At 47.6% G+C, this 25,885-nt stretch overlaps 1 protein-coding gene across 2 annotated transcripts in view; it reads left to right on the top strand.

Moving 5' to 3' along the window:
• The window catches only part of LMBR1L (limb development membrane protein 1 like), a 47,545-nt gene extending 44,001 nt beyond the window's left edge, over nucleotides 1–3,544 (top strand). For both annotated transcript variants that reach the window (XM_075591249.1, XM_075591250.1), the window contains exon 17: nucleotides 535–3,544. In XM_075591249.1, coding sequence (XP_075447364.1) covers nucleotides 535–590 — 56 coding nt within the window. In that variant the 3' untranslated portion in view covers nucleotides 591–3,544. The remainder of the gene's footprint in view (nucleotides 1–534) is intronic.
• The last annotated feature ends 22,341 nt before the right edge of the window (nucleotides 3,545–25,885 follow it).

Genomic DNA, 25,885 nt, shown 5'->3' with positions numbered 1-25,885 from the left:
AGTTTTGGTGCTTATCCCAATAAAGCAATAACAGACCATACGATACCGGTTGCAACACGACATCAAGGGACAGCACGCAGGTAAGTAAATCAAAAATGTTCTGCCACTGGGGGACCGAAACGTCGTTTTTTGTGTCTTCTATCAAATATAGAGCATTTTTGATTTACTTACCTGCGTGCTGTCCCTTGATGTCGTATTGCAACCGGTATCGTATGGTGTATATGTATGTATGTGTGTATGTATGTATGTGTATGTATGTGATATGAACTGGCGTTGGAACCCTAACAATAATCGTGGCTGCTCCGTAAGAAGCAGCCTGTAGGTGGCGGTATTGCAAGGAAATAGTCGAAACTGATTAACTTTTATGATGGGTATGAGGACGTAAAGTCAAAGACCAGCTCCACGTTGTCTGGTTTTACAGTAAGAATGGAAAAATGTGACTAGATGACGCAAAAGTGGTCTTCAGTTAAGGTCAATATGTATGTGTATATTATCACAGACACAGCCTGATGATTTTCACCTCTTCTTCTTTAGGACTAGACAAATTACCTCTCTCCGTCAAAAGAACATGCAATCCAGGGAAAGTCTGAGTCATCTCCTCCAAGGAGTCATCTTGCAACATGAGAGCCTGGGAGATGGAGGGTATCTCCAGTTTCTCTGTCCAACCATGCAGGGATGCAATCTGCACAGAGGATGTCTTGCATTGTCCGTAGGATGTGGTTGAGGAGACCTGTCCCACGTCTGGACCTCTTTGGACTGAGACCCCCCGGGCAGAACTTCATCCACTGTCTATTCATCTCTGCCAAGTCGAGATTAAAAGCATTGACATGGTCAGAATTTTCTTTCAGTCTCGGGAACTGGGTGAAAATCGGTGGCAACCACGGCCCATCTTTTTAAAGCATCTGAGCCAATGCTAGCAGCTGGGGAATGTGTTTCCCCAACTCATTGCTGGAATAACATTTCTGCTGCTAAACAGGAGAGGGATAGGAATGAGAAGACTGCAGTAAGCCAAAGCTCCAAAGACCTAGTGGTTCTTTATGGATCTGTGCACTGGAACGGATGATGAGTGTGCTGGGGACCCCCCTTGTTCCACAATAAGTCTGGAATGACATCGCTGGGAATTTTATAAGGTGTTCAGTGGACCCTGCTGCAGGTTCCTCTCGGACAACAAAGACCACCATCTAAAAGAGGGTTTTCTGGCGAAACCCCCACGGGGTAAAGCTCCCTCCGCTGTGTCTCTGCTTGTTTACGTGAACTTCTCACTCCAACCTTAGGGCCTTTGTTCTCATCACATTGGGATCCCTGCAGGAGCCAAAAATAATAACAAGCCACCATATCGCAGCCCATGAACTGAAACTCCGGTGCTCCTCACGGAGGGGGCCGCAGCACCACGGGATTTGAACAGTTGTCATTTTTTAATTTGTATTTTTTTTTTATACATCTATTAAGTGTGTTTGTGTGTGTGTTTGTGTGTGCGTTTGTGTGTGCGTTTGTGTGTGTGTGTTTCCCTCTGTCCTGTATGTGTGTCTGTCACTGCACACGTGTCTGACCGCGGAGGGGCTGTGTCACAAACACGGGGGTAGGATTGATTGTCGATCCACGATTGTAATGTTTTGTCTGCGTCTGCTGGGAGGATCCCGCTCCCGCTGCTTTTATCTGCTTATCTCTAAACTGGACATAACGTTTTTTTTATCGCGTTTGGTCTGGGCAATTTTCATTGCCTCTAAGTTATTACTTTGATTTTACGTTTCTCCTTAAACCTCTGTTGCAGAGGGAGTTCTCTGGCATTTTGAATGTGTTAAAATATAGAAAGCGTGAAACGCGACGCTGGGGCTTGAATAGCCGTGCTAGTGTGGACACTATGTTTTCACTCTGCACGCGCGAGTGTTATTTGAACGGTTGTAGCGCAGAGGTGTGTAATGCAATGAGATCGGCTACTTCAAACTGTTCCTTATTGAGAACACTTCCAATACAGAAGCTAAGTCACTGCCCCATCACTGTGTATTATATTGTGTGCAGCCTCCTCTGGGATGGAAGCAGCAGTACTCGTCTCTAAAGTCCCTATTCAATATGATATGAAGCCATATTCCCCATGCTGGAGGATAATTCTGTTCTGTTTAAAAGAATGAGACTAAAACCCTCTCCACCACGAGGAATACTTCAGCGCATACTCAATAAGCTGCTTCCCAATTCTGGAGAAGAGAGCAACTCCATTGAAGTCCTCCCAGAACAGGGAAGTGGCTTCTCAGTATATTAAATAAGGCTAATGTGTGGATACTGGCTCAGTAGCCTTGTTGCACTGACCTTCTTGGCTCCCATGCATATAAGCAGTATCTCTAGCTGGCTGACCCTTCTGGGCAGTAAAGTTGTTCATTTGCACATACGCCTACCCTTTTTTATCATCCAAGTAGCCCTAGTGATTCGGGGGACCGTTGTCCTTGGGTTACTTGGTACATGATTTTGGGTATGACCAAGTCAATAGCAATACTTGTAATTTTCCTAGTTACATGATCTAGAAGCTGATTCCTCTATTTAAACTCAGGTATGATTTTATCATTTTTACTTCATGTACAAAATTAGGATGACCTGTGAGATTTATTTTAATTTTATTTTTTTACCCCTCCTTAACCAACCTCCCCTGTCTAATCCTTCTGCAATCTTCCAGTCCCCTCTGTGTCTTCCCCTTGGGACACTGGCTTGTCTCTCCAGATTTTCCCTGCACATACTGTGACCCTTCCCCCATAGTGTGCTGATTGTGGGTGGCACTGGGATCCATGAGACCTCTCTACATGGCAGTAGTATGTGAAGACCGACCCCCCTTATCCAACAGCACCTAGTGCACCGTGTCCTACGTCTCGGGTGGAATAGGCTTGTTGGGCTGTATGTGCATCTTCATCACCAAGCATCATCCTGATGGACCCTGAGCGGGATAGGTGCCTCATATATTTTGTTTATTTATTAACCTTCACTGCCCATTCCCAAATGTGGAGAGATTGTGTTCTATTATTTTGAAGAAAGGGGGAATATTTGGAAGGAATAAGGGGTGGGGGAGCATCTAGCATGTTGCCTCCATACACCACCTTAATCCCACTAGGGTCCTTGATAAAACATGACACTACGGGCATTATTCATCAAGCTGCGATACTGGCCTATTGGCATTGAGTTGAATGCCAGTTTCCCCGTAGCCTCTGCTATGCGCAAGATTGCCGCTTAATGAATGAGGCCCAAACTGTCCCAGCTGCTTTAATGGTTTTGCAATGTGTGGCTGGAAATGCCGCCAATGACCCTGGTTTATTGTCTCCGTGCAGAGCTTCGGAGGGCTAATACCTTCCAGCAACGTTACAAGTCACTAAAGCAGCAAAAGGGGCCAATGTTTCACGTACTGCTGCCAAGTGGGTCGTATCACAGGCCGTCTCACGGCAGAGAAAGGACAGGACAATCCCTGCAGTGATCTGTCATTATTGTGGATGGGGTTTGAGGGGACCCTGTTGTTTTTGCTGCTGCTGATGTGATTATTGTATGTTTTATGTGAGATGTGGGGGGGGGGGGGGGAGGGGAAATGTCACTATATTGTTTTTATAACAATTAAATGCTCCTCCTGTTTTTACATTCTGTTGTTTTTTCCTTCATTGGGAGGGTGCGGGGGTTATAACGGAAACCTGCGCACGTTTTGAAAACGGGAGGATTTTGGACTTTCACAAAAAAAAAAGTCGTTTCAAAAAAGCTAACTTTTCCAAAAAATGTCAAATGTAAATATGATGGAGATACCGTTTCTCCCCCAAGTTACTCTTGTGTTTTTCTTGCAAAACGTAGCCGTTTTTGCACGCTAGTTTCTCTGTGGTTTTCCGTTTCTGCGATGATGTTGGTTCAATAATCGCAGGTCCATTAATGCTTAATTATTAGTGAAGCGAATGTATGTAGAGTATTTAAGTGAGTCTATCTTGGCTGTGCCATATGGCTGTGTAACATCATACGTGTCACATATGAAGTGTCTGTGGAGTTAATATTGGAGTTAGAATTGTAGGTGAAGAATACAGGAAGAACAGGACTCTGCACTTCAACAACAACAACAACTCTGCATCTGTGAGAACTTGACTTTCTAAATGCTCTGATAATTTGTACGCATCTATAGACTCGATTTCTAAGCTGCTGCTGAATATTCAGTGCTACACTGCCCTGCCAGGCCTGATTTATACACCTTCTCTTTCAACAACAAATACTACTATTATCCTCCAATAACTGGGAACTCTCTTCCTCCTACCTCTCATTATGCCCCCCTATTTGCTGTTTTCTCACTCCTTTGTAAACGTTTCTGTTCTCACCAACGTCCCCACTCCCCTCCTATTCACATTTCTTCATTGCTCCTTCCCTCCACCTATGCACGTGCCCAGACACTGCACCACTATTTAAACACCTTTCCCAACAACTTCTACGCCCCTAAATAAAAAGCACCCCCCACAAATCCTCTTCGCCTATTTTTCCCTCTCTCCCTCTCCCCCTCTCCCCCTCCTCGCTGCTGGGGATATCCTAATTCTGGACCCAGCCATATACACACCTGGTCTTGCCCATGCCTCCCTGCCACCTCGTTCCCTGCTAATGGTGTTAACCTATATAATTTAATACCGACCAACCTTAAAGCTCACATCGCAAAAGAAGCATCCCAATAGCCTGCACTCATGGCTTCTATCCCTCACCCACTCACTCACTCATACCAACCATTATAGCCAAGCACTGCCATTTAATTATCCCCTCACCTGCTGTCTCTGTAAGTCTCCCAACATACCACTTAGATTGTAAGCTCTCCGGGGCAGGGATTTCCTTTCCGATTGTCTGACTTTGCTGCGCTTATTTTATTATGATTTCCTGTAGTGTATTATCTTTGTGAAGCGCTGAGTATCAAAAGTAGTTGTGTGGCGCACAGCAACAAAGAGCAGGTCATGTGGCAAATTAATAAATATTTTTCAAGCTGCAATAAAAAAAACGGTGGAGGGTACAACACTCCTACGCGTTTCGTGCTGAGGCACTTCATCAAGGAGTTACTAACTCCTTGATAAAGTGCCTCACAGCACGAAACGCGTAGGAGTGTTGTACCCTCCACCGTTTTTTTAAATGCAGCTTTAATAAATATTTTTCATTTGCCACATGACCTGTTCTTTTGTTGCTGTGCGCCACACAACTACTTTGGATATCTCTGGACACGATTACACGCTTGGGGATATACAGGGGAACACAGTGAGTACTCTCATTTATTATGGGCCATCCCAAGGAGGAAGAGAAGTTATGATACTCTCACCCTACACCCCCAGAGAATTATTGAGCCAAAACATGTGAAGATTGAGAACTATACTTTAATTGAATATATTCCCCTTATGTGGTTACCTCTACATGGATGAATTTATGGGACCAAGCATTTGAGCTCCTGCTTAAACCTATATACATTACTGTTGAAGCGCCGAGTACACTGTGGGGGGTATATAAAGAAAGAAAGAGAGAAAAGAAATTGACCCTACTCGGCCAGCTCTTTTTATAAGGCATTCGCTATGGAAGTTTGCCGGAGAATTCGGTCCTTGATTAGGTTTAGAAAGAAGTAACATCCCTGTAGTGCTATCATTTATTTATAAGTCACCAATTTATTCTCCAGGATAAGTACAATGGATGTGAAAGATAACACCATTACACACACACACACACTATTCATTGCAATAGGTAAGTGGGGATACCTGATTACAGGGCAGGCTGAAGATTAGAATAGTTTGCAGAGTCTTGCTCCAATTAGCTTTTAACCATATATTTGATAAGTTAATGTTTTGCAATTTGATGGGGATTTCTACACAAGGCTAAAAATTAGGATCCGATTTCTTAGGCTAGTTTAATTACTACAGAACGCCAGGCCCTTGCTGTGCTTTGTTTTTTGACAAAGTTATATGATTATTTTGTATTTTTTTTTTTTTTTTAAATCCTAGTAAAATGATGCAGGGGTGTTTTAATGTTGCAAAATGTCAGGCGTTTGCAGTGTGAGAAAACACAGCTGCTGTATTCGTCTGATTTCCACCCTTGGCTGCATGCACACATCGTGTAATGGGAACGACCACTGTCCTCGCTCTCAGACGCATTATTCTTTTTTTTTCACGCGCTCCCTTCATGGGGAGGAAGTATCCTGGCAGGGCTGCCTCGTTTGTTCCTCGCTCCTGTGACTCCTGCTCGCCGGCCGCATTCCCCTCTCTGACTGGCTCCGTCGTTTGTTCACGTTTCCTGTTCCTTTCCCAGAGATCCCGGCTGGATAGTCCAGGCTGCTCTGAGGAGACCAGTGGGGCGGCTGGGAAACGTGCCCTGCGCAGGCAGCAGTGCCCACACTCTCTCTGCGCACTTTGCGTTGGGTCACAATTGGTTACGCTGTGGTCACTGAAGATAAGACGATTGACATGGTGCTACCCTTCAAATCCCATGTCCTATATGCTTATTGTCTCATTTTTAATGTGTATGGTCTCTTCTTTCTTAACCTAAAACCCAGACTGTGCGGCGCGGAGGTTCCATTTCTCCCACTCCTATTGGTTGAAGTTTGGGACCCGCATTTGATCACAAGCCCCTGGTCACGTGATTAACCCTTTCGCTGCCAGGCGGATGTTGCTGGCCCCTGTGACGGCGTAGAGGCTTTCAATGTTTACACGCGCTATGTATGAATCACATTCATACATACGTTTCATTACTGAGCAGCTTTGGGGTAAGAATACTGGGATTCGAGGCGGTTTCACCTGCTTGAAACGGTGTCTGCTCACCTTGTGACCCTGAGCAAGTCACTTTTTCTCCCTGTGCCTCAGGCACCAAAGTTAAATTGTAAGCGCTACAGGGCAGTGACATAAATTCAATGCACAGAGCTGCGTACAGAAAATATTATTCAACAAGAAATATCTTTACACCCCTTTCATAAATAGGTTTTATCTATAGGGTGTCTCGGTGTGGTTCACACAATTCAAGGTCCTATTTTTAGCATCAAATAAATGTATGTCTTTATCCCTGGAATGGAATCGGGTCTACGATACAGCAGACGTTAAAACAGATCTAGGCTGCTTGCAGCTCTTTTGCACGAGAGCTGTTGAATTTTAACCCTTTAGCTGCCAGAAATGCTTGTATCGCATTAGTGCCCAATGTCGGGCAGTAGCTGCAAAGGCAAATAAAATCTTATCTTGCATGAAACTGGGAATTTATGGATTGGGAGCATAATTCTGCCACTGTATAAATCATTAGTAAGACCACACCTTGAATATGGAGTATAGTTTTGGGCACCACTCAATAAAAGACATTATGGACCTAGAAAGTGCAGAGAAGAGCCACCAAAATTAATAAAACAAATGGAAAATCTGGCTTAGGAGAGGCTAGCTAAATTAGATTTGTTTACATTAGAAAAGAGGCGTCTAATAGGGGATATGATAACTATATAGAAAGATAATCAGGGTCAACACAAGGAACTTGCAAAATAACTATTCATCCCAAGGGCAGTACAAATGACACGGGGTCATCCTCGAAGGTTGGAGGAAAGGAGATTTCACCCGCAACAAAGGAAAGAGTTCTTTACAGCAGGGTTTCCCAAACTTTTTTTTCCGTGACCCGATTATTTTTGAACTTCTCCTTCGTAACCCACTAAAAATGTTATCGCCTATACTGGCCTATAGGGACTGCACAGACACGCACACAGCCACTGATACACACACACACACACACACACACACACACACACACACAGCCACTGATACACACACACACAGCCACTGATACACACACACGCAGCCACTGACAGACATGCAGCCACTGACACACACGCAATGATACACACATGCAGCCACTGACACACACGCAGCCACTGACACACACGCAGCCACACAGAGACACTGCTACACAGACACACACACAGACACTGCCACACACACACACACACACACACACACACACACACACAGACACTGCTACACACACACACACACAGACACTAATACACAGACACTGATACACACACACAGCCACTGATTTACACACACATACAGATACTGATACACACACACACATTGATACTGATACACACACTGATACTGATACACACACACTGATACTGATACACACACACTGATACACACACAGATACAGATACACACACACAGATACAGATACACACACACTCGCTCTCCCCTATACGTACACAGACACAAACAGTGAATTACAGGCAATGACGGATGTGGGTGGGTGGGAGGAGAGGGCCAGGGACTGGGTGGGAGGAGGGGGCCAGGGACACTTGGGTGGGTGACAGTGACTGGGTGGGTGGGTGACAGTGGGTGGATGACAGTTGACAGTGACTGGGTGGGTGACAGTGACTGGGTGGGAGAGTCACTGGGTGACAGTGACTGGGTGGGGTGACTTACCTTGCCGCCGGACGCTTTCCCCTGCTGCCCCCGATATCCCCTGCTGCCCCCGATATCCCCTGCTGCCCGGGACGGGAGGTGGGCTTGGGGGCACGGGAGATGGGCTCGGAAGGGGGTGCCACGGGAGGTGAGCGCTGGAAGCTGGCCGCGGGGGGAAGCGGGCCGCAGTAGGAGCATGTACTTCCCCCTCCGTCCCACATAACGTGCGGGCCGCAGAGGACCTGGTACTTCCTCCTCCGTCGCACGTTGGGAGCGGGGGGGGAGGAAGGGAGCGGGCCCTGTTTGCCCTGCGCATGCGGGGGGGATCGCCGCCATTTTTTTATAAAAAAACAATAAAAATGCAGAAAATAGAAAAAAAGAAAACCGCCCGTCGGTAGGATGTGACTCGTGGATCTCGTGGCACGCAGCTAACTTGCTCCGCGTCCGGGTATAGTGCTGCCTCCTCTCTGATCCACTCCTTGACGGTGGCTGTGGTAGATCAAAATTGCTTAGTGATGAGAGCAACGCGTTTCGAGACACCGCACGGCCAGCCTCGCTGCGACCCGGCAATTTTGGGGACGGGGGACGGGAGACACCGCGCGGCCAGCCTAGCTGCGACCCGGCAATTTTGGTGCCGTGGCCCGGTGCCGGGTCGCGACCCACCATTTGGGAAACGCTGCTTTAATGTAAGGGCAGGTAACAAATAATTCATTACCCATGGAGACTGTGATGGCAGATACAATAGATAGCTAAAATAAAAAGTATACATGGATATACCAAATAAGTAAACATGGGCAGGATGTTGATGCAGGGATTAATCTGATTGGTATCGGAAAGGAATTTCTTTTCCCTCTTATGAGACTGCAATGGAGGATATTTCACTGGGGTTTTTTGTTTGCTTCCTCTGGATCGATGTATTGTAAATGCAAATATAGGCTAAATATCTGTCTTCTAAATTGAACAGGTTAAACTCTATGGACATGTGACTTTGTGTTTTTGTTTTTCAGCTATGTAACCCCATTCTGTGCCAGAGGCACCTAACCAGATTATTGGTGTTTGACAGAAACGGTTACTCAGATATACACTATTCAAACATTCATACACTTACAGCTGCACTTTGTGAAGATACCGCTTATGGATGCATTTAGTTTGATAGAAAATACAGATGTCAATGTCTAAGGGTGTAAAGAAGTACGATTTACAGTTTCTGGCCCAGAAAAAAATGATTTTATTGGGAACGTTCAGTCCATCAGTATGCCCGTTTTGCAATCTTTGGTGACACCCCAAACCCTATTAGATTAATTCTTTCATACCCGGGATAGGCCTCTCTCTATCCTAAGCAGTGTTCAGTGCGTATTCGTCAGGCTCTACCACCTCTGCTGGGAAGCTGTCCTATTAATTCCACGCCCCTTCTGTGAAAACGTACTTCCTCTTGTCTATGCCATGTAATTGGTGTATGAGACCAGTGCAACTTGACAAATGTAGAGAAAACCACTACCTACTTTGTGGCAAAATGCTAATAATCTAATACAAAATGTAACTGCTTCCCTCCCTTTGCAGGAGATTTTTGTTAAGATTTCCTTGTCCAATATCCTCGACAATATAGTTAATCGCAATGAATCTAGGGTAGTTTGTGACCCCATTGTGATGTGTGTTAATATGATGTGCTACAGGGGTGTCCAGTTCTGCTTTTATGGAATGGACATGGCTATCTCTTGGCTATAGTTGTCTGAACGTATCACCCCCAGTCCATAGTTGCATCTAATGAGAGAGAATAGATGACGCCCGTGGTCTTGCAGTCAATGAAATGTTTTATTGTGTTTTGACACATCCTTAGTGTCCAAAAAAAGTTTAGCTTGGTTCCACAAAGCAACATGCTCTTACATGTGTTTCATCTATAGCAGGCGTGGCCAACTCCTGTCCTCAAGGGCCCCTAACAAGTCAGGTTTTTAGGATATTCCTGCTTCAGCACAGGTGCTGCAGTTGAAGACTGAGCCACCTGTGTGAAGCAGGGATATCCTGAAACCCTGACTTGTTAGTGGTCTTTGAGGACTGGAGTTGCCAACTCCTGATCTATAGGATCCAATTGTCCGGGCAGTTGTCCTGCTGCAAGACTTTTTGCGTTGATGGTAACTATGTACTAGAACGTCCCTTAGGCTAGGTCCCCGGTGCCTGCTACAGAGCGCGCTGCAGGGACAAGAACCGCCCCTCAATGGGGATGGCCCCGCTACCTGCCTTGGCCGTCGCGTTGCACGAGCAGATTTGTCTGAAGACAGGAAAACTGTGTTCACGACTTGTGACAGAGCGCTGGCCACGCCCCTGGTGGTTCAGCCAATGAGGGCGAACCTCCCGGGTGATGTCAGGGCTGCGCCCCCCGCCACGCCTTCCCTTCCCCCGTCTTTCCCCCTGCAGCTCACCGCAGACCGGGGATCACAGCTGGACGCGCGGCCAGCCTGGCAGGCGCGAGTGCAGCACCGACACCAGGGCCTCAGCCTACCATTCCGTGATGGTCTGCTTGTGATCACAGGGCTTGGTCCCCTAAGACTTCCTTGAGATCTTGCTCACCAAGTAATATATTCCAATGTTTTTGTAAAATTAGCTTGATTTCAAACCTCCTATTGACATATGTGCGGATATATATAATTATGTTTGACTGTTCTGGTCGAGCCAGGCCAGCCAAAAGCAACTCTCTATTGGAACTTGTGTGTAAGCTTTTTATTTTATTTTTTCTAAACGTTAATGCTGTAACCTCTCTGGAGGAATATGTGTTTTAAAGCAACAGCTTGTTTCTTGAATTCATCCACAGTTTAGCAATTCCTCCTTAATCTTACATATTGGCCTGTTGGAATTCCAGAAATTTGGGGTGCTTCCACTCCCCTCCCAAATACAGAAGAGTTGACATTTCCATCTTGATGATAATAATAATAGCATATTCTTGTATAGCGCTGCTAGTTTTACGCAGCGCTTTACGGAGACATTTTGCAGGCACAGGTCCCTGCCCCGTGGAGCTTACAATCTATGTTTTTGGTGCTTGAGGCACAGGGAGATAAAGTGACTTGCCCAAGGTCACAAGGAGCCGACACCGGGAATTGAACCAGGCTCCCCTGCTTCAAACTCTCAGTGCCAGTCAGTGTCTTTACTCACTGAGCCACTCCTTGTTATTTAATAGATCTTGGAGGTTGGCAATTGTTTGCTAATCTCAGGTCAGTCTCCGATGTTGATCATTAAGAGTATCGACAAATTAAGTCAGAAGTTTGCGAGTTCCATTGCAAATTTCTATGATTTTTACAAATTGCTGCTCCAACCTAATAAGCAGAGGATACATAGTGTAGGATAAGGACTGGCGATTAAGCTCATCGTGTTCAAATGGTTCTGTTTAAGGCCGTTGATTAAAACTGGAAAGATTAAAGCAAACACAGGAGTATATGTACTAAGATCATATAAACTGTCAATTGTAGTGCTACAAAATGGTACAAATCTTAATGAAATGTACATTGTAGGCTTTCTACATATGACGCATTTAGTTTGTGGTTTGAAATTCAATTTAACGCAATGCATTAAAATTAATACCTGAATATCCTTTTTTTTTCTTCTTAATAATTAGTCATTTCTAAAAGCCATACTGTGAAAATAATACATTGTGCTAACTCAGCGTTTCCCACATGGGGTTCCACGGAGCAATCCCAGGGGTTCCACCTGGCTCGGAATTAGGGCGGTACTACCCTTAAGTACAGTCAGGAGGAGCGCACCAGGTCTGGCTCATGATTGGTCATGCCCAGACAGGAAGTCCCCCCCCACCCCCGCTGTCACTCAAGTGCAGCACCCAGAAGGGGGGAAATCCCATGTTGACTACTGGCGGGCCTGCTTTTACCAGGGCTTACTGCCAGGACAAGGGCAGACTAGTAGCCAAATGTGGCATGGCTACATACTGTTAGAATGACTGCCGGGGCTAGTTTGTCATACAGTATGTCCCAGCATCTGAGCCGTAATACGCACCGAGTACAGGCCCACATTGGTGATCCAAAATGCATGTATTTTTGAAGTGAAACTTCTTTAGTGGCACCTAGTTCTGATGGAGCAAAACTGCTGCCATGCCGCGCATGCGCAGTTGTGATGGCGCCGCTGACAGACGCCACACATGCGCAGAAGCGGCTGGCAGCGGTGCCGTTCCCCCCGACACGCACGCTGCCATGCCGCACTGCACCCCGCCACCCACAAACAGCGACCCGCTGGCACCTGCACAGGCATGACAGGCAGCTGCCGGTGCGGCTAGGACAGCAGAGACCGCCCGACCCAGGACACCACCCCCGTAACCTGACTGGGACCCCGCCCCTTTCCTAACCCGATTGGGACCTCCCTCTGACCTCTAAAGCTCCACCAGATAGACGCATGACGACTCCTCCTCGCCGTCCTCCCTGACCTGATCCCCGGCACTGCGGGGCAACACAACCTGTGCCCATCCCTCCTCCTCCTACCACACTGCTCTGCCGCCATGATCTGAGGTGAGGGGAGGTGTAGGGGGTGAGGTGCAGGGGGGTGAGGGGAGGTGTAGGGGGTGAGGGAGGTGCAGGGGGTGAGGGGAGGTGTAGGGGGTGGGGTGAGGGGAGTTGTAGGGGGTGAGGGGAGGTGTAGGGGGTGAGGTGAGGTGCAGGGGGGTGATGTGGGGTGGGGTGAGGGGAGGTGTAGGAGGTGAGGTGAGGTGCAGGGGGTGAGGTGAGGTGCAGGGGGTGAGGTGAGGTGTAGGGGGTGAGGTGAGGTGCAGGGGGTGAGGGGAGGTGTAGGGGGTGATGTGAGGTGCAGGGGGATATGTGAGGTGCAGGCAGCAGGGGGGTATGTGAGGTGCAGGGGGATATGTGATGTGCAGGCAGCAGGGGGGTATGTGAGGTGCAGGCAGCAGGGGGATATGTGAGGTGCAGGCAGCAGGGGGATATGTGAGGTGCAGGGGGATATGTGAGGTGCAGGGGGATATGTGAGGTACAGGCAGCAGGGGGATATGTGAGGTGCAGGGGGATATGTGAGGTGCAGGCAGCAGGGGGATATGTGAGGTGCAGGCAGCAGGGGGGTATGTGAGGTGCAGGCAGCAGGGGGGTATGTGAGGTGCAGGGGGATATGTGAGGTGCAGGCAGCAGGGGGATATGTGAGGTGCAGGCAGCAGGGGGATATGTGAGGTGCAGGGGGGTATGTGAGGTGCAGGCAGCAGGGGGGTATGTGAGGTGCAGGCAGCAGGGGGATATGTGAGGTGCAGGCAGCAGGGGGATATGTGAGGTGCAGGGGGATATGTGAGGTGCAGGGGGATATGTGAGGTACAGGCAGCAGGGGGATATGTGAGGTGCAGGGGGATATGTGAGGTGCAGGCAGCAGGGAGATATGTGAGGTGCAGGCAGCAGGGGGATATGTGAGGTGCAGGCAGCAGGGGGATATGTGAGGTGCAGGGGGGTATGTGAGGTGCAGGCAGCAGGGGGGTATGTGAGGTGCAGGGGGATATGTGAGGTGCAGGCAGCAGGGGGATATGTGAGGTGCAGGCAGCAGGGGGATATGTGAGGTGCAGGGGGGTATGTGAGGTGCAGGCAGCAGGGGGGTATGTGAGGTGCAGGCAGCAGGGGGATATGTGAGGTGCAGGCAGCAGGGAGATATGTGAGGTGCAGGGGGATATGTGAGGTGCAGGCAGCAGGGGGATATGTGAGGTGCAGGGGGATATGTGAGGTGCAGGCAGCAGGGGGATATGTGAGGTGCAGGCAGCAAGGGGATATGTGAGGTGCAGGGGGGTATGTGAGGTGCAGGGGGATATGTGATGTGCAGGCAGCAGGGGGGTATGTGAGGTGCAGGCGGATATGTGAGGTGCAGGGGGATATGTGAGGTGCAGGCAGCAGGGGGATATGTGAGGTGCAGGCAGCAGGGGGATATGTGAGGTGCAGGGGGATATGTGAGGTGCAGGCAGCAGTGGGATATGTGAGGTGCAGGCAGCAGGGGGATATGTGAGGTGCAGGCAGCAGGGGGATATGTGAAGTGCAGGCAGCAGGGGGATATGTGAGGTGCAGGCAGCAGGGGGATATGTGAGGTGCAGGCAGCAGGGGGATATGTGAGGTGCAGGCAGCAGGGGGATATGTGAGGTGCAGGCAGCAGGGGGATATGTGAGGTGCAGGCAGCAGGGGGATATGTGAGGTGCAGGCAGCATGTGAGGTGCAGGCAGCAGGGGGATATGTGAGGTGCAGGGGGGGGTATGTGAGGTGCAGGGGGGGGGTGCGCATACGTCACACGCACACACACACGAGGAATTCACGCTTAGTGCAAATAGCAAATACAGGGGATGTGTGCCGAGCACGCACGCTCTAAGTCCAAATGTATTTGTGTTTTGTCAATGCAATTGTATTTTGATTTTTAATTAAAACATCACAAACACAAATACAATTTCTGTGACAAAAGTCAAAGAAGTTTCACTTACTATGCGCGTGCACAGCACACACTTTTTTTCTGTTTCATGACAGCACTAATTTATAATGTATTTGTACTTGTGCATCCGTTTTCCATCCCAGTTCCACAACGATCCTTCACAGGCACTTCTGCAGCAACCTGGCAACATGTGACCAACTCAAACGGGGAGCCGTGTAGCCTGTGGGTGCATATTCTGAGGGAGCCAACGCCCTTTATGTTTTGTGTACTGATCTCCCTACAAGAGAAGGAAAGGTCCCTAATTCTTAGGGGAAATTGCTATGCTCAGCCAAAGCCAGTTCATGTTTTGCAGATTATGGCAACAAGTCCCAAGCTTCCAAAATCCACCGTCGTTTTTTAATGATAATGGTAACTTTATTCGCCAAAAATGTGAAACGAACCATTTCAGAGTATATCAATGTCCTAAGGGCCGGCACAAAGGTGGCGCTACTTGGATTGCAAGCTCTTTGGGACAGGGATGCCTTTTCCCAATGTTTACTTACTGCTGAAGCGCTTGTTCCCATTATGTGTTATATCGTGTGTTACTGCTGTGAGGCGCTGTGTGCATGGATGGCGCTATAGACATAAAGATATACATAGCCGGTACGTAATACCAGAAACGATCGTTTTCTAGAAGGAGATCGCATTCGCTGCGCCCGGTGGGGGCTGTATCAAACCATCACGTGGCTGAGAGCCGGTGCAATAGTGGCACGCGGGTGTTGCTGTTTTCTGGCGCTCAAAGGGTTAAGGAAAATCCCACCAGAGGAAAATGTGAAGACCTCTGCATCTCCATTGGTCAGTCCCGGCTGGCAGAGGGCTGTAGGCATGTGAAAATAGGTCAAGCATCCGTGTGGACGCTATCTGTAATTACACAAGTAATGACATACTAATAGGCCAATTTATCAAGCCCCTTAAAAGCACGCTTACACGCACGCCAATATAATGACTTATTAATCAAGTGGCGTTAGTCATAGGAGTTTCCGTCACATCACATGTGGCTGAGGTTTTAGGTGCAAAGAAATAAAAAGTGATGGTGGAATGACGCAAAGGTTGATATATCCAGTTATATGAAGGTCTGATAGATCCCACTAGGCTGGGGCACAGGCGCTGAAGCAGGCGAAATCACCGCAGCAAAAGATGACATGTAGAAGATGTATTTTGCACCATGTGGCTTTTGATAAATGGTCCATGTAAAATGTGCCTAATGGTGTCACATTCTGGACAGTTGGGCGCCATGCTGTTTTTATGCGTATTGGCAAAGAAGCCGGGATGTGGTTGTAAATGTTCTGCCCTTCAAGTGGGGGGGAAACTGGTGCTTTTGGGCAGGTCACTTTACAACAGGGGGACACTGTTGGGGAGCAGGAATAATGTGTTGTGCTGGACAATCTTTAATATACAGCAATATGTATGTAACACCTTTCTCCCCCCCCCCCCCCCTATCGCAGATGGGGACCATGTGGGGAAATCTACACTTGTGTTACCGGGTGTGGTTCGTTACCTGATAGGCTCACAGAAGGCCTGAACCTCCGCCACTGGGAGCCTGGGGTTACCTGATGATTCGAACACAGCGCCTCCACCTGTAAGGGTTCCCACCTGGGTGGGATGGTCCTCTTACAGGAGCCACAATAATAAAACACGCACTAATAACTTCGGTACCCTGTACCACACAGAATGATGCATATAGCCATACACATGGACGTGCACCGGGTGTACCCATCAACATAGGTATTCCCCAGAGTACCTTATGTCCAAACCCCACCCACGTGTGTTGGAGATAGCGCTATCCTTTGACGTGATGGTGCACTACTATAGATACCTGCCCGGGGCTCCAGCCCGCGGGAGCCGCTCTACACTGAAGTGGATCCGCCTGATCCGACGAGACGTCCTCCTACGCGTGGGGTGACTTCCAGCGTGGATAATATCACCGCGGCTCCGCACCGTCTGTACCTTGACGGGGATCCGTCTGCAGCTGGCAGGCCGCAGTCACTGCTTGGTGTGGCCTCCGAGAAGATAGTCTCTATATAACTCTGGGGAGTCTGAGCCCAGACCCAGTAATCAGGCTGCGCGCCACTGAGTATCTCCTTAACTCAACCCAAACAGCTAAAGGGGCAGAACTTCTCACGTAGGGCCTGTCCCTGAAGCAACCACAAACTGGGGCAATGGTAATAGTTATCTGGGGCCTCTCAGGTTAACTAGGCCTAGTGCCAGGGGCTACTGCTCCCTGCACACACACCCTAACTCACCCAGCTCCCAGCTCCAACTGACACTCTTCAAAAACTGTCTTAACTGTCATCATCCCACAGCTTCACTGGTTGCCTAGCAACATGTAAACTGCAGCCTCTAAAGCTGCTATACTCCTATCTATCTAATTGCAGCCGCCCTATTGGCTAAGCTGCAGCATGTGACAATCCCCTGAGGGATACCGGGGCTATATGTATAATCAGTGCTTTTTGTTCTAGAAAAAAAGCCTGGGGAACTCTGACGTGAGGATGGGATGGTGGATTATTCTTGCACGTGCGCAATTATATTCCCATGTTATGATTTTGAAATGTGAATAAATATCTGTTATTATTTTTGTAAAAATTATTATATTGTAGTTGTTTTATAAAACAGATACACATTTGTTTTTTTTAAAGATCACAATAATGCCATCAAAACTGACCACGTGGTCCATGAAAATGGTACAGGGACTGCGTTTCCCCCTGAGAAAAAGCTCTGTGTTTAATAAGAATACATTAATAATATCAGGGAATCCTTTTAAGTCACGTTCTTAAATTGTCACAATCTGTTACTCTTCAGTAAATCATTAAGCTGTGTACGGTTTGCAACATCATGGTGGCAGCTTTGGGATATTACAGGGGAGTTGAATTTATTTAACCCCTTTGCATTTCAGGTCCTGCTGGCAGCACAATGGTTAAACTTCCTGATGATTCTGCTATAGATTGCAGCCCCTGTCTGACCACTGTTGCCTCTCCATCCCAAAAATGGAATAACGTCTCCATACACGCCAGCACGCCTCGCCTTGGAGACAGTCTATTCATTCTAGAACACAGAAGTAAACGCAAATTGCAGTCCCAAGCTCGCTAATATAACCCTGCCATGTGACATCAGATCTACAGTCTGATAATGATCCATTGTTATACCAAAGATCATCAAATGACAATACAAAACCATGGTTGGGCTACATGAGCACATAGATTGAGTTATATGAAAGGGATGCTTAATAACAATTTAACTCAGGAAAAAGGGAATCCAACGCTCTACTGATTTTGTATCAAACTCATTTATTGCGCCACTCTGTAGTGTGGTGCAATAAATGAGTTTGATACAAAATCAGTAGAGCGTTGGATTCCCTTTTTCCTGAGTATTGCCTTGGAATATTTTTGACAGGTACTCCTTGAACCAGCAGCACCGGTAAACTGTATGTATTTCATTTTCCAAATTTGGTGTGCAGCATATCCCTTTGTTTACGTTAATAACAATTTAATACATTAAATCTATGTTTTTCTGTAAGTATTGACGGTAAAGTGTATAAAGGCAGGTTTTGCTGTCTCTGCCTTATCTTTTGATCCATTCTGATGCCTAACTGGTCTTTTGGCTGGTAGAAGATATGATTAAATCTTTGGGGTGAAGCAAACACGACTGATAATCACCCCCTCCCTTCTCTTTTTTCCTTCCCTCCTGTAAATGAAAACTAATGAACGTTTGAAGGAGTGGCTCAGTGAGGAAAGGCGCTGACTCTGGGACCAGTGACACAATGATCACAGGAGCATGGTTCAAATCCCGGAGTTAGCTCCTTGTGATCTTGGGCTAAAGTCAATTTATCTCCCTGTGCCTCAGGCACCAAAACATAGATTGTAAGCGCTATGGGACTTGTGTATCGCGCTCCATACACAGTCAGGGCTATACAAGAAAAAACATTATAAATTATTTAGAATTACTTTTAAGGATCTGATTTTATTGGAAGACATGAGCGTTAGTATAATGCTACGACACTCCACTGACATGCAATAGTGCAACTTGGTCCTATGTGACACTGCAGTTCAAGCAATATCCTACATGTGTGTTTTTTTTTAAAATCAGTTCTGTACTATGAGAAAATACTTGTAGCATTTAAAAAAAATTGAAGACATTTTTAATGTATTCTAATTTAACAAGCATTTTTATTTCTCTAGCAACTATTTACAAAGTCACATCCCCTTCCTGTTCTGAGACAGGCTCTGGCACACCCCTTTTCCCCTCTCTAGCAGTGCACCAATTGTATCTATTGCCTGCTTGGTCACATGATCTTCCACACAGAACTTTGCATCTTGGGTAATCTTCTGCAGCACTGACAGTGATTTAAAGAACCCCCCAAGCCGAATCTTTGCCAATAGATCACAGGAGAACGGATCGATCAGCAATTTAGCTAATCACTTGTCAGTGTGCAGATTATATTAATGCACATATTGAATGGAGAACAAAATGGCAGCTTGAAGCAGCAATCCCTCCCCCAGAAGCCTATATGAGTTTAACTCCTATAATGTTAGTATCTTGCCCCCTGAGCGTGTCCTGTTTTTGTTTTAGTATTACATATCATAACATAATGATTAATCGCTGACTCCTGAGGTGAATCATGGTAACCTTTACACTGCACTGGGCTCCAGGAGAGCTTCATTTTTACTTCCCGGACGCTTAATATTTGAAAACGTTTATATCTTTTAAACTGAGCATCAGATTTAGAAAAAAAAAACGGTATTAGAAAGGGCAAAATTAGATCAACAAAGTAAGTAAATAACATGTCAATCAGGGCATGTTGGTTGGTGTTCGACAATCATTTGAGAAAGATGAGATAATGCAACAATTTAAACATTTTATATGACAATCTAGTTTGTCTGGGAATGTTTGGGAAAATAAAATGAGATGTGAGACCCCTAATAATATCCCTGTACAAATACCCCAAAATCTAACACTGCCACTGAATAATGCGCTCTTGTAGTAGCGAGATATGTGGAGGAATATCAGGAATGAGCTGCGACCCTGGGAATATAATGCTCGGGCGGTGACCTTAGGCAGCATTGTTCTGGAAAGCTAGGAGCTTGCATGACGATCCTGTGTCACTAGCTGAGACATGGAGCAGGACACAGAAAAGGTCCCCTTTACAACACCTCTTGATTCAAACTGTTATCTCTCAGCCCGGCCTCTCTGTCTCTGACTGAATGGAAATGTGTTTGCTCACTTCAGATTCTTTTAAACTCTCCCCCTACATTCTATCACCTGGCCCTCTCTAAACCCCCCTAATCACCTTTGTCTTCTTGGGCCTGTAATGTTGAGATCTGTCTTTGTTTGCTGATAAGAAAAGATATTGCAGCAGCCGGTGAGAGTTAATAGAACTCGAGCAGGGTTTGCAGGCCTGTCGTGGGTATAACTGATAGACCATGCAGTGCCCTGGCTGTCCCTTGTCCCCAGTGGCCGCTGCGGCACGCACACAAGACACCGCCCTCTATGGGGCAGGCCCCCCAGTCGGCGTGGAGGCCGAGCAAGGGAAACGTCACGGCGGCGGCTCAGCCAATGAGGGCGAACCAGCCACGTGACGTCATTTCCGCGCCTCCGCCTCGCCGCCCCCCCCCCCCCCTGTCGAATCTCCTGCTCTGCTCTCCAAGCGCAGCCACAGACCACAGGTCACGGCTGAAACTGGTGCACGCGCCGATAGACGCTCCGGCGTGCGTGCAGTCGTGACAACTGAAGGCAACTAAGCGGTTGCCTCACTTAGGAGCATATACTGGATCTGCAATAAAGTGAAAGCACTCAAGTATGGAACAACATATTGAATATTTGTAAAACCTTTGTTGCCTTGTTTACTAACTTACAACACAATCATTAGCTTTCGAAATATCTGCCCAAAAATGTAGTTTTGCAGTTCCGCCTATCAGGAGCACTCGAAGCTTTATGGTAGTGTTGGCTAAATTTCGTTTCAAAGCCCCTGTTATATACTGTATCTTATCTTTTTGAAAACATTGTATGTCCCTGTGTCTAGGGGCAATCACATTGGACCTTTGGCCCGTCACTCCGCCTCAGGCCAATGAGATTGCTCCCTTGGCCCACCCGCCCCCGCACACCTCTCATTGGCCGGTGTGGTCTAACAGTATATACACACACATATGTCTCACCCCTCCGGATTGCTCGCCCCCCCACGGCTCCTAACCCAGGGGTCCCCAACCCCTGGCCACGCTGCTGCTGCTGCCTGAGGTGAGGAATTGCTACTGCTGGAGGGGGGGGGGTGTTTGACCCACCCCAGCTCCGTTTTTGACCCCCCCCCAGCTCCGTTTTTGACCCTCCCCCAGCTCCGTTTTTGACCCCCCCCCCAGCTCCGTTTTTGACCCCCTCCAGCTCCGTTTTTGACCCCTCCCCCAGCTCCGTTTTTGACCCCTCCCCCAGCTCCGTTTTTGACCCCCCTCCCCCCCCCCCCCGACACACACAGTGACAGACACACTGACACACACAGTGACACACACAGGGACAGACACACTGACACACACAGGGACAGAAACAATGACACACAGGGACAGACACACAGTGACAGCCCCCCTTGCCTCCTGCCTCCCCCCCGCCCCTGCCTCCCCCCCGCCCCTGAATTCTCCCCCCTGCCCCTGCCTTCCCCCCACGCTGCCTTCCCCCCCGCCCCTGCCTTTCACCCCCCTCCCGCCCCTGCCTTTCACCCTCCTCCCGCCCTTCACCCACCCGCCGCCCGTACTCCCGCCACCTCCCGCCTCTGTCTTTCACCCGCCCTCCCGCCTCTGCCTTTCACCCACTCGCCGCCCGCCGCCCTCCCGCCTTTCACCCACCCGCCGCCCGCACTCTCGCCGCCTCCCGCCTCTGCCTTTCAGCCACCCGCCACCTCACACCCCTGCGCCCCACAGCCGCTGCCCTCACTCAACAGACACCTGCCGCCTCTCACCCACCTGCCACACTCGGCACACACCCGCCGCCTCCCGCCCCTACGCATCGACATCACTGACTAGACGCCGCACCCACTCACCACCCACCGCCTCCCGCCTCACTCTCACCCGCCACACTCACACCCCTACGCACCGACATCCCTGACCAGCCGCCGCACGCACTCACCAGACACCCGCCGCCTCACACCCGCTCACACCCTAGCAGGACTCCCACCCACAGCCAGCACTCCACTACCCACCTGCCACCCGTACTGAACACCCACCCGATGCCTCACACCCACCTCACATTTTTACATCACTTATGTCACCAAAATATACATTGTACTGTGGTGTGTTTACAATAAACCATTTTTAAACAACAATATCGTATTACATTTTCTTCCATGTTTCTTTTCAACTATTTATAAATAATAATACCTATTACGGATTTACATCCCGGGCAACGCCGGGTATATCAGCTAGTACTTGAAAATGGGCATAAACACTTACACCAACACATAATGGCAGAACCCACAGATGGCATGGCAGGACCCCCGCATATAACGGCAGGACCCTCGGCATGGCGGAACACACATATATAATGGCATGACCCCTACATATAATGGTTGGACCCCCGCATATAATGGCAGGAACCCGCATGGCAGGGACCCCGCATATAATGGCAGGACCCCGTATGGAATGGCAGGGACCCTGCATATAATGGCAGGACCCCGTATGGCATGGCAGGGACCCTGCATATAATGGCAGGAACCCGCATGGCAGGGACCCCGCATGGCATGGCAGGACCCCGTATGGCATGGCAGGACCCCGTATGGCATGGCAGGGACCCTGCATATAATGGCAGGACCCCGTATGCCATGGCAAGGACCCTGCATATAATGGCAGGACCCCGCATGGCATGGCAGGACCCCGCATGGCAGCCAGGTGAGCGAGATTAGACAAATACGAAGAAAGGGAAGGAGACCCAGATTCAACTTTTAACAAAAAAAAAACAATAACAAATGTAATAGAATAAAAAATACAACAACTTCAAAACGACTTATTAGGCGCTATATATGGTGATAGCGCTGCATTGATTCAGAAGTTGCAGTAATTTGGGATGCGTTATAGGGAGTTTCTTAGAAATGCACAATTCTAGCCATAATTTAGCAGCCCCACAAACATTATTTATATAGATATGTGCTTTAAAGCTGCTGCTGCATTTGACAGTATGTGTAAGTGATTAAGTTATAAAGAGAAAAGGGGTTGCAAGTTTCCCTGACAATGAGAAGACAGCTTTGCAGGATATTGAATATCTAAGTAGGTCAGTGGTCATTATGCAAACTCTCCACACGTCCAAACAAAGGGTCTCTGCATTTTGGCTTCTAAATGACATGAAAGCGCAGTCCCATTAAACAGCATGTATTGATGCACGTGATCATTATTTTTCCGTCTTTCAAATGTTTATTTGTTAATTCCTAACATCTTTAATACAGTTTTAAAGATACAAAAGTCTTGACACCGATAGTACATCATATACTATGAATGGCAGGTTCACGGGACTTTGAATTTTGTTCGGAAGCTCCAGTCGAACTTTGGAAGAAATTGTCAAACGTGAGCAAAATTTTAGCCCTAATTCAAGAAACGCGCGTCTTTGGATGCGACAACTGGCACACTTTGGCACAAAAAAAAAGTCTAGGGTTGTCAGGTGTCCAGTATTGAACCGGACTGTCCTGTATTTGGACACTGTCCAGTAAAAAATGAGAGGTAATACTGGACATGTATGTGTCCGATATTACCTCGCTGGACACTGTCACCTGACCGGCTCGGGGGGGCATGGGATTTCTGTGGGATTTCCCCGAGCAGGACAGTTGCTAGGGGGCTGGGCAGCTTCCTCCATCCTGATTGGCTGCTGCTGCTGGGAAATGCAGCCAATCAGGATGGAGGTGTCCGGAGCCTGGGGGTGGGGTCAAGGAGAGAAGGAAACGGCATGGAGAGGAGAGAAGTGTATGTGTGTGTGTGTACATCGCACCTTTCACCATTATGTCCAGTATTTTTGGAGAAGCCTCCTGGCAACCCTACCTGCGTCCGAGTCCTAAATCCGGCGACCATGCGTCATAACCTCACCCACAATGTTACAAAACCCGCCAGAACATCACATGACCCCAATATCACCCCTCCTCTCTCCTCCCTCCCCCCCCCCACCCCCGCCCCCCCACCCCACCAATTTCACGGACCCCACCTTCGGCAGACACCCAACGCTCAGACGTAAAGTCTCACGCAAATGTCACGCTTGTGTGAGGCCCATTCACACACTGCAGAGTGGAGGCTCTGCGTGTGTTAGAGCAGGGGTGCGCAAACTGGGTGCGAAGACTTTCCAGGGGGGCGCGGCGGTTACAGAGGCCCCGTGCTCTCCCCAAAGGTATTGTGTGAGGCCTCTGCAACTTCCCTTACCTTGTCTTCCATAACGCGGCATCAAATGACACCGCGGGGTCACGTGACGCCAGAGACAAGGTAAGGAGGGGGGTGGGGAGGGGAAGAGCAGGCACGGGGGGCACAGGCTGAAAAGTTTGCACACCCCTGTAACAGTTAGAGGTTCCCTAAGTTGGGTTTGAACAGTGCTGGGCTCTAAGGGAGTTGTACACAACACAGACCCTCACACATACAGTATTGCGTTATATCAGTATGTCAGCGTCTCTCTGGCATAGAAAACAACTGAAGAATGTCACATTTCCATATAAGATCTGAATGAAGAGGCAAATTAAATGAAAATGGTAGTGGTGACGTCCGTCCTAGGCCCAAAGTCATGTGACAAGTGTGGCATGTTTCCCAGGTTAAATTAAAATAAAAACTATTTCTCGTAAAAAAAAACAATGTAGGGCAAAGATAACACATTTAATGGCTAACCGATATGACGAGAACAGGACTTTTTCTGGTCATTTAAAGCAGGGGTACACAACGCCAGTCCTCAAACTCCCCCCCCCCCCCCCCCCAACAGGTCAGGTTTTCAGGATATCCCAGCTTCAACACACATGGCTCAGTCAAAGACTGAGCCTCTGATTGAGCCACCTGTGCTGAAGCAGGGACTGATTGAGCCACCTGTGCTGAAGCAGAGACTGATTGGAACACCTGCGGTGAAGCTGGGATATCCGGAAAACATGACCTGTTGGGGGGGGGGGGGGGGGGGGGCGGTTGAGAACTGAAGTTGAACGCCCCTGCTCTAAAGTACATTCTGCAGGCAAATGCTTCTACAGTATATGTAAAGGCTCTATTATAACACCTTCCTGAAGAAGGGATTTTGGTGGCCTTGAAAACTTGCTGCTATTAAAAGGTTGAATCTTTACCTGATACTTTTTTATATAAAAAAAGTTAGATGTTAAGCTCTTTGGGGCAGGGATTCCGATCTCCCAATGTTACATTTGTGTCTTGATGTACTTACCCTATCTGTATTATTGTATCCCCTGTATTGTAATTGTACTTCAATATATATATATACATCTCCCATATATATATACATCTATATATATATATATACATCTGACTTTGCATCTCCCAAGTCCTTGCTTAAAAGCTGTGTTTAAAGCAGCATGCATTGACTAAGGGTTGCTCATGTAATGTGAGCATGAGATAAAAAGTGGCACTGTGTGCTCATTTGCATGTCATTTCCCAGAATCCCTTGCTGCAGTGGAAGTGCTGTTTGCTGGGTGATAATGGTGAAAGACAGGGTTGCAGACCTGTGTAAGACATGCAAATGAATATACAGGAATATTTACAGTTGCTTTATGCTTTACTGTGGAGGGTTTTAGTCACTTTTTTTACCCACCATAACCTTAATAGTCGTGGTGTGTATATATATATATATATATATATATATATATATATATATATATATATATATATATATATATATATATATATATATATATATATATATATATATATATATATATATATATATATATATATATATATATATATATATATATATATATATATATATATATATATATATATATATATATATATATATATATATACACATTGCACCCGCACAACCCTCGAAAGAGGGGATATGATGTGCCTCGGGCCAGAGGGAGGAAGAGACGGATGTCCTGAATCCTAACGGAGGAAGGCATCAATGTCCCTGGA

Source organism: Ascaphus truei, chromosome 3 (assembly GCF_040206685.1).
Source record: "Ascaphus truei isolate aAscTru1 chromosome 3, aAscTru1.hap1, whole genome shotgun sequence".
Lineage (NCBI taxonomy): Eukaryota > Metazoa > Chordata > Amphibia > Anura > Ascaphidae > Ascaphus > Ascaphus truei.
Note: the sequence above shows the minus strand (reverse complement) of the source record. Positions and strands in the feature narration are given on the sequence as shown.